Here is a 10,229-nt window from a genome sequence, read left to right as displayed (position 1 = left end):
AGAGAAGACTGGGGTGGGGGGGTGACTTAATAGCAGCCTTCAACTTCCTGAAAGGGAGCTCTAGAGAGGATGTAGAGAAGTTGTTCTCAGTGGTGACAGATGGCAGAACATGGAGCAATGGTCTGAAGTTACGGAGGGAGAGGTGTAAGTTGGATATTAGGAAAAACTACTTCACCAGGAGGGTGGTGAAGCACTGGAATGTGTTGCCTAGAGAGGTGGTGGATTCTCCATCCCTAGAGGTTTTTAAGTCCCCACTTCACAAGGTCCTGGCTGGGATGACTTAGTTGGGGTTGATCCTGCTTGAAGCTGGGGGCTGGACTAGATGACCTCGTGAGGTCCCTTCCAGCCCTGTGATTCTATGATTAACAACTGTTGAAAAAGTATAGGAAATCCACTGCTTGGCTCTTTGACCACCCTGGCAGTACTCCTTTTCCACAAGCATGGCTCAGTTCTGGCATTGCATTCTCTGTCCCTGTAACTACTGTTGTTGCTATTTTGCCCTGTTTCACCCTGGAACCTCAGCTGAAGTTCAGTTTAGTTCCTCAATGAATTTGTCCCACTATACATAAGCTGGAGGAATTCCTGTGTTACACCTGTGGGGGGAAGAGAGGCCTGCACTAGACCCTGCCAAAGCAATGATATTTATATTTTTAAATAAACAACTCATGCAAACATTAGCCAGCACATTGTGCTGGGTACATTTATTGTTGGTAGCCACGTTTTCTTGAAACAAGTCATTCCTTTGAACCCTCCCATGCTGTGTTTTCACACAGTTCTGTTCATCTAGTGCAGGTAACTTCAAGCAAACAAAGACCCAAATATAGCTCAAAATGAAGGCAAGTCACGTGGCAATGCTCCTTGAGGAATTCTCATCTAATGAACTGCTTTTCTCATGAGCAGGTGACATGGGATTAAAGAAATGCTGGGACAGCCATTTTCTTGTCCTCTTGGCTTTGCAGCGCAGGCATGGCTGGTCCCTCCGCCAGTGGCTCCCTGTATTCCTTTGCCACAGTTCTATCTTTCTCTGCCTAAAGCTGGACGAAGTGGGGATATACTCTGTTTCACTCTCCTTCCACAAGGATGCCCCTGAATCCAAGTCCTCGCTGTCTATCTCCGAGGAATCGCTATCACAGACAGTCTGCCGGCTGAGCTTCGAGACGAGCCTTGCTCGCTTCCTTTCTATGCGGGCCCAGGCTGAAGCCACCTCTGAATAGAAGACAGGGTTAGCAGACTGGCAGGAGTGTTTCTTGGTTTTCCCCTTGAAAAACTTGCTGAAGAAATCCCAGATGCTGAACCTGCTGTGTCGCTTGCCAACAGAGTCCCTGGGAACTAATAAGAAAAATTGCTTAACTGCATTGTAATCCACAGTGACCTTTATGCCATGGCAGTAGTGCTTTCAGATTACCCTTCTTCTGATGGATTAGAGAGGCTGATAGATGCAAACCTGACATAAAATATATAACCTCATAGAGGCGTTGGGTAAAGCGTACAGCAGTATATGAAGACCACAACCGTATTGCTAAAAAAACACATGGTAGGACATGCCTCCCTTGGTGACATGCATCTGACAAAGTGGGTCTTTGCCCATGAAAACTTATGCTCCAAAAAATCTGTTAGTCTAGAAGGTACCACAAGACTTCCCATTGTTCATACCTCCCTTGAGGTTTCTCCCTTATGGCTAATCTTAATTTGCCTGCTTTTGTTTAAGGCTGCTGCCTCTAGTAATACATCCTTAGCAGTGTTTCCTGTAAGATGAGCACTTGGGCAGCTGCTCAGGAGAGACTGAGGTGCCACCCAGTTGATTAGTATAGTGCCCACAGCCAGCAGCATGTATTTCATTGGTGGTACACATCCACACATGCCTTGGTGTATATAATACAATTTATTCCACTCATGGATAGAAAAAATTAGATGGGAACACTGGTCCTTAGTCAATGGGCCTCCCCTTTATGATAATCCCCTTCCCATTCTCAGACAAAGGGGCAACTAACACCGAGCTCCTGTCTGTATTCATGTGCACTAGCTGCCCGCCCATGCTATACAATTACCTCCATAGCCACATGCAGAAGCTTGTAGGACAGCACCACTCAAGGACACCAGAGCAGCATGGCAAGGAAGCACTGTGCAAACACATGACCAAAACATGGACAGCCTTGGCCTCCAATGGACTGTTGGGGCAGAATCCATTCTGTTCCAGAAGGAACAAACCCTCCTTCTCTTCCACCAAAGGATAGATGGGTAAGCAGCATAATCTTCCACCAGGGCCTGGAACTCACCACTAGTAAATGTTCTTCCAAAGGAGAACACAAGTAGGGTGTAATTTGTCCCTAACGTCCCATCCCTCAAACATTTGTACAGAATTAATAGAACGATCCTATCTTTTCTTCTCTCTTTACTCCTTTAAACCAGAGCAAGAGAACCTGTAGCTCATTTAGAGCAATATTACAGCTCCCTATGTAGCCCACAGTGTGCACAATGTGGATTCAAAACCTCCTAATCTGTGCTACCAAACATAACCATTCTCGCATGACTGGCTCTCATTTTGTAGCAGTGAATATGCTATGCATGAACTGAGGAGAAGGCAGGATACCTAATCATTGCATAACACTGGCAATTGCAAAACGCAGATGGAGGATGTAGTAAGATGAAGGCCTAAGCCCATACAGCACAGGCCTGGTTTCAGGCCTAAGTCCTAGCAACAATGCATAAAACGTGGCTAAAAGCAAAACTAAGCTGTGAGCAAGAGGCAGGCCTCTGCTAACAGAACTTGGCTCAGACAGGGCTGAGAATACAAAACATTAACTGGTAATTGGCCCAGGTGCAGAACAGTAATTGCTGCAGTTAATAGCTACGTCTACACGTGAATGCTACATCGAAATAGCTTATTTCGATGTAGCGACATCGAAATAAGCTATTTTGATGAATACCGTCTACACGTCCTCCAGGACTGGTGCCGTCGACGTTCAACGTCGACGTTGGGCAGCACTACATCGAAGTAGGCGCTGCAGGGGAGCATCTACACACCAAAGCGGTCCACATCGAAATAAGGGTGCCAGGAACAGCTGCAGACAGGGTGGACTCAACAGCAAGCTGCTCCCTTAAAGGGCCCCTCCCAGACACACTTGCACTAAACAGCACAAGACCCACAGAGCTGACAACTGGTTGCAGACCCTGTGCATGCAGCATGGATCCCCAGCTGCAGCAGCAGCAGCAGCCAGAAGCCCTGGGCTAAGGGCTGCTGCACACAGTGACCATAGAGCCCCGCAGGGGCTGGAGAGAGCGTCTCTCAACCCCTTAGCTGATGGCCGCCATGGCGGACCCTGCTATTTCAATGTTGCGGGACGCGGATCAGCTACACGTGCCCTACTTCGACGTTCAACGTCGAAGTAGGGTGCTATTCCCATCTCCTCATGAGGATAGTGACTTCGACGTCTCGCCGCCTTATGTCGATTTCAACTTCGAAATAGCGCTTGCCACGTGTAGACGTGGCGGGCACTATTTCGAAGTTGGCGCGGCTACTTCGAAGTAGCCGGCACGTGTAGACACGGCTAATAAGTTGAAATCACAAGGTACCACCATCATTAAAAAAGACCTTAGTACTTACTCCTGACTGTTACAGACCTAGGTTCAGGAAACTGTCTAAAATGACAGCATGATGGATAAGAGATGATCTAACCAAATCATGAGGTTCAGGGTGATGGGTGGTATCTAAGTAGTGTCAGAGGGTGGTAACCTCACAACTTCAGAGGGTGGCAACCTGGTAGGTCAGCAGTAAAGTGTGCTTTGTTTGCACCTGTATATAACGTGCTGTCTTGAGGGGACCATCTTCGTCTCACCTAGGGGGGCAGCGGAATTCCCACTGACTGAGTCAGTCCATTGCTGCAGGTACATCTGTGCAATGTATCAGTAATCTTGACAACTCTTGTTTGTACCCTGCTTGGCAACAAACCCTAGCTGGTCGCCTTCAATCCTTACCTGATCTGTGGTCTTTGGGAAACCTCGGGGGTCTGCTGGAATTATTGGGCCTATATCACTGAGCACACATGCAAGCAGCCTACTGGTTACCAACGGAGCCAAAGACCTATGAGGACACAACAGCAGCAACTCTGCCAAACTACAGAGGATCCTGAAGAGGCTCATGGCTAGGTAAATGTAAAAACTTAGGTGCATTTTGTATACCAACTTTGATTAGATCAGTCTCACTCCTCATTTCTTACTATGGGATTTGCAGGAGAGATTAAAAAGACTGGGACTCTTCTACTTAGAAAAGAGGAGGCTAAGGAGGGATATGATGAAGTTTATAAAATCATGACTGGTGTGGACAAAGTAAATAAAGAAAAGTTATTTACTTGTTCTCATAACACACGAACTAGAGGTTACCAAAAAAAATTAATAGGTAGCAGGTTTAAAACCAATAAAATCAAGTATTTCTTCACACAATGCACAATTAACCTGTTGAAATCTTTGCCAGAGCATGTTGTGAAGACCAGGACTTTAACAGGGTTCATAAAAGAACTAAACACTAGGAGGCTAGGTCCATCAATCACTATTATCCAGGATAGGTACAAATGGTGTCCCTAGCCTGTTTCAGAGGCTGAAAATGGGTGACAGGGGTTGGATCACTTGGTGATTACCTGTTCTGTTGATTCCCTCTGGATCCTTGTCATTGGGGGGACAGGCTGCTGGGATAGATGGACCTTTGTTCTGATCCTGCACGGCTGTTCTTATGTACCCAGGTACAGTCTGTGCAGTCTGCTTCCCCTTTCCCAGAAGCTATATTGCCACATTCACACTATCTTGATCAGCATCCTATACAGCAAGCAAGGATCAAGAATGGCCTCTCTGAACTTGAAACTCTCACCAATAATCAAGCTTCCACGCAAGACACAACAGAGTGGGACTTTTCCTACACTAGCCACGAAATCTATAATACACACTTCCACTCCCTACAAAAAAAAAAAAGGACAATAAACAATCTAAATTACTTCATACCTCAGGATACTATCATTACAACAACTACAACACACCAGACAATATTGTTAACCTTTCAAGCTACAAACTTAACCCAGCTGAAGAGTCTCTCTTTTCCCAGGGTCTTTCTTTTTGCCCCACCACTTCCACAAACCTAATACAATTTTGTGGTGATCTCAAGGCCTTCTTTTGTCATGTCCATCTAAGAGAATACTTCCAACTCACCAATGAGCATCAGTCTGACTCACTAGATCCCTGCTACTGACACCAAAAGACGAAGAATTCTATGTGGACTCCCCAGACGGACATAGTGACAGTTTAGATTTCTAAATACAATGCTTCCACAAGCGTGCAGAGACTGAAATTGTACACTAACACCAAATGAAATGAAATCTCACTTGTGCTGAATGCTATTCTGTCCAGAGTCTCAAAAATAACTCATACATTACAATTAAGCCAGCTGACAAAGGGGGTGCTATAGTCATCATGAGCAAATCAGACTATGAACAGGAAGCAGCTAGACAACTCTCCAACACCACATTTTACAGACCTCTTTCCTCAGATTCCGCTTTGGAATTCCGAAAGAAACTACACCATCTACTTAAAGAACTCCCTGCCTTTACTGAAGACCAAATTCACTCAGACACACCCTCTGAGCCCCGACCTGGATTATCCTATTTACTGCCTAAAATCCGCAAACCTGAAAACCCAGAACAGCCTATTATTTCAGGTTGGCACCCTTACTACGGATTATTCAGTTATGCAGACTGCCTCTTCAAACCCTATGCCACCAGCACTCCTAGCTGAACTGAGGAGAAGGCAGGATACTACAGGCTTCCTGAGGAAATTACAAAACATTGGAAACCTTCGTGACAATTCCATCCATGCCACCATGGATGTAGAGGCCCTCTACACCAATATTCCACATGAAGATGGACTACAAACTATTAGGAATACCATCCCTGATGTTACCACAGCTAATCTGGTGGCTGACCTATGTAACTTTGTTCTCACCCACAATTATTTCCAATCTGGGGACAACCTATACCTCCAGATTAGCGGCACTGCAATGGGCACTCGCATGGTCCCACAGTATGCTAAAAATTTTACGGCCAACTTAAAACAACTATTCCTTAGCTCTCATCCCCTGTTACTCCTCCTTTACTTAAGCTACATTGATGACATCTTTATCATTTGGACCCATGGTAAAGAGACTCTGGAAGAATTCCACAGAGATTTTAACAACCTGCATCCTACCATCAATCTCAGTCTTGACTATTCCACACGAGAATTACATTTCCTGGATACGACAGTGCAAATTACTAATGGCCACATTGACACCACTCTCTACCGGAAACCCACCGTCTGCTACACTTACCTACATGCCTCCAGCTTCCATCCAGCTCATACCACACAATCCAGCATTTACAGGCAAGCGCTTGGATACAATCACATCTGCTCTGACCCTACTGACAGAGACTGAAAACTACAAGACCTTCACCAAGCATTTATAAAACTGAATTACCCATTAGGAGAAATAAAAAAACAAATTGACAGGGCCAGACAAATACCCAGAAACCAGCTACTTCAAGATAAGCCCAAGATCAACAACAGAACATTATGTGTCATCACCTATAGCCCCCAACTCAAACCCCTGCAATGTATCATTCAAAGTCCAAAACCTATTCTGGATCAGGACGCTACACTCCAGAAGGCTCTAGGTCACAGGCCTGTTCTTTCCTATAGACAACCTCCTAACCTGAGAAAGATTCTCACCAGCAATCACAAGCTATGCCACAGTAATATTAATCCTGGAACTTTTCCTTGCAACAGACCCTGCTGCCAACTTTGTCCGCATATTTATTCTGGGAGTACCATCACTGGACCTAACCATGTGAATTACAAGATCAAAGACACATTCTTCTGCACTTCCAGCAACATTATATATGCTATTATGTGCCAACAATGCCCTGACACTATGTACATTGGACAGACTGGGCAAATAAATGGACACAGAACAGACATACAAGAAACTCAATACACATAAGCCGGTCATTGAACACGTCAATGGAGCGGGCCATTCTGTTAAAGACCTGAACATTTGTGTCCTGGAACACAAATAATTTAACAACAGAGTAGAGCGAGAGATTTGTGAGTTAGAGTACATATTCAAATTTGACACATTAACACATGGGATGAACAGAGACATCAACTACCTCATGCATTACAAGGACTGCTTCCCTTCCTACGATGCTCGTAATTATCTCAGGCAGGACAATTAACATCCCCCCCACGTCTCACCACCTTCCTTCATTCCTATTTGATTTGTCTGTTTTTATTGCAATTTTTTTTTTTTTTTTGGTCCTCTGTACTTATAGATGTCAGTCTGTATTGGAAATGAAATTGATCTGAAGAAGTGGGTCTGTCCCATGAAAGCTCATCACCAAATAAATCATTTTGTTAGTCTTTAAAATGCCATATTTCTGCTGCTTTGTTTTGTTGACAATTGCTTAAGTCCTTTAACAATAATTCCTTTTACATCTGTGGAAGTATAAGATGTGACATTGTACATAAAAGAGTTACATTGTAAAAAGAAATTAAATCACACTGATACAATGTTGCTTCTAAGCTCAAGAAGGGGAGGTTATGCTGATTTAAACAGAGCCAGGTGTGCCTGGAAAAGCAGGAACCAGAGCATTAGGTGCTAAATGGTGATTAATTAAGGTAACTAAGGAGTCATTGGCAGGGGATTGCTGAGGGTGATATGGAAATGAAGGTACGTGACTGGTCTCAGGGACTATATGGGGTGGGTGTGTGTCTGTTTTTTTTTTCTTTTTTCCTTTGTCTATTAACTTGCCTTCTTGATCTGTATAAATTAAGAGACCTGAGCCCTGGGAGGGGGCTCACTTTTCTAAATGTATTAGCAGAGCAGCTTTGCTAATAAACAGAGTGGTCTGACAAATTGTGAGTCTTGAGTCTAACTTTGACACATCAGACGTTCCAATCTGTTGAGCATCCTTTTTGCTTTTATTGTATTCTTTCAGTTTTATCACTATCTTTTTAAGATACACACTGGATCAAATTCCACTCTGTTCATGCTGGAATTCATGTGACATTCAATCTGGTCAGCAGAGTTATTCTGGATTTGCACTTATATAAATGAGAGAACTTTTTCCAATTATTTGAAGTGGCGACCTCAGTGATGCTTCAGACAGAAGAATGATTACCCCGCCACAATGAAAAACACTTCTCTTTAGAGTTCACGTTTACATTTTAATCACAAGACCACTATTCTTCTTTTTAAAAATCCCTTTTGATAGCCGAATACAACTCAAATTTACCTTTTGAATTGCTAATCCCTTTCTCAGAAGGTCCTTCTTTACCTTGACGTCTCTGGAGAATCTGTGTTTAAGGAAAACATGGATAAATGGTGTGGAGTTTGCTATTCAGAAGGATTTTTAATAATTTCTACTCAGTCGATAATGCTACTACAACACTGTTTCTTAAAACGGCTAGTGAAATATGTCATCCCAACTGTCCTGGAGAATACAGTTGATTATTCATAGACCACATGTAGCAATGGAAGCAGCAGTGCATGTTGTCCTGTTGCTATGGCTCAACATTAACCTAGAGGAAATCTTCCAGTGTTCAGTGTTCTGGCCCTTCTATTGAGATTGCCAATATGGAAAAGAGGTAATATGTGCTAATGACCTTTGTAATTAGAATGTTTTTCCACTGGAAACAAGACTGAGCAGTGTTCCCTGCAAGGTGTGGGCTTATGCAGCCACTCAGGAGAGACTCAAATGCCATCCACTTGATTGTCTCTACTTGTAGTGCACATTTGTTCATACCTCGACATATAAAATTTATTTTGCACATGGATGAAAAAGATTAGGGGCAACATTGACTGAGAACCTAAATTTATTTCAGCTGGGTGGCAACACCTTTCAATGCAAACTTGAGCTGGGCTTGTACCAATGCCGTGGAGGTGAAGGACTCTATTTTTTACCGCTCATCTGATCCATCCCAGCATCTCATACCACAATTTATTACTAATTACTGATGATTAACTATTTATTATTATAAATAATACAATGGCATTAAAAAAGAAAGATCGGGGCATTCCACTGTCCTCAATGATGTTTTCGTTCACATGCATCTTCTTTGAACAGCCTCTTTAAAAAGTCTCGAATAAGAAATGTATAGTCAGTTAACAGCACCACTGGGAAAAATTTCATTCTGATTCCCATTTATTGGGTGCCCAGGTGACATCATTGTAACAACACTGCTAAGCAGATACTCTTGATTTTACACAAAGGTAGGCAAAATTAGAATCAGGATCTTCAACTTCCTAGTGGTTCCTCGGTTTATTGTGTGTCTGAATGCTGCTGTCATAATTCTGCTGTCATATTGTGTGTCTGAATTCTGCTGTCATAATCATAATTAAATACTACTACTACTAATAATAAAATATCTATTTACATTTTAAACTCTGTGGATAGGGATAATCTTTTTATTTATACGTACAAGGCCTAACATAATAGGGTCCCAATCCCTGACTGGGGCATCAAAGTGCTGCTGCAGTAAAATTAATTAATAAAATAATAATGCTCTTACCCAAATATAACCACGGTTGATGAGAGTTATAGCCAAAATGCCAATACAATATAAAAGAAGGACTTGGCCCACAACCCCACAAAAATCTTCATCATCTCCATCACACTCCCTATAATCTGGTCCTTGGCTGGTGATAGCTTCTCCAGGGCCATTATGTAAATAAAGCCACCAAAAATAGAGGAAAGGGAATCTCATTGAGTTTAGCTGATTGAGACAGCACAGTGTTGTTTATCTCTTAGAAAATGGTATAAAAGAGGTCAGGGTGAATTTTAGTATGCTATGTGGCACCTTGGTAACCTATTGTTGACATTGGTCTTAAGATCTATCACAAGAAGTGGTAAGAACATATTGATGACATCATTCTTAGAACCATAGAATCATAGAACACTAGAACTGGAAGGGACCTCAAGAGATCATTGAGTCCAGTCCATGGATGTATACTCTAACCACAAGGAAGGCCTGTTGCCTTTCATTGTGAAGTTGCATTTGCTCCATACTTTGTGTGTTTAGGTCTGTTAGATGTGTTATTGTGAGATGCCATCAACTCTATTTGAAGTCCATGGGAGCTCAAGAAACTCAGACCCTCTTAGGACTGGGCCCCTAATGTTGCTGTATGAAGATTGTGTTTCCATTTTATTGCT

The 10,229-nt window shown here is 43.0% G+C and overlaps 1 protein-coding gene across 1 annotated transcript; it reads right to left on the bottom strand.

Annotated features, from left to right (window-relative positions):
• Window positions 1-701: 701 nt before the first annotated feature.
• On the bottom strand, window positions 702-9,783 carry SSMEM1 (serine rich single-pass membrane protein 1). Its single transcript, XM_074984202.1, has 3 exons — window positions 9,589-9,783; window positions 8,313-8,373; window positions 702-1,329 (listed from the first exon to the last, which is right to left on the bottom strand). Exons 1-3 carry the CDS (start codon window positions 9,781-9,783, stop codon window positions 842-844), a joined length of 744 nt encoding a protein of 247 aa, XP_074840303.1. The 3' UTR covers window positions 702-841.
• Window positions 9,784-10,229: the final 446 nt, after the last annotated feature.

Source organism: Carettochelys insculpta, chromosome 1 (assembly GCF_033958435.1).
Source record: "Carettochelys insculpta isolate YL-2023 chromosome 1, ASM3395843v1, whole genome shotgun sequence".
Lineage (NCBI taxonomy): Eukaryota > Metazoa > Chordata > Testudines > Carettochelyidae > Carettochelys > Carettochelys insculpta.
This window is presented reverse-complemented; position numbering and strand designations above follow the sequence as displayed.

Bases quoted from the DNA above. Each gene is read 5' to 3' on its own strand.
- SSMEM1 (XM_074984202.1), bottom strand. From the start codon at position 9,783: ATGAGATTCCCTTTCCTCTATTTTTGGTGGCTTTATTTACATAATGGC. The intron at 8,374-9,588 runs GTAAGAGCATTA...CCTTAAACACAG, and splicing joins TCAACCGTGGTTATATTTGG to ATTCTCCAGAGACGTCAAGG. The intron at 1,330-8,312 runs GTAAATTTGAGT...TTTTCTTATTAG, and splicing joins AGGGATTAGCAATTCAAAAG to TTCCCAGGGACTCTGTTGGC.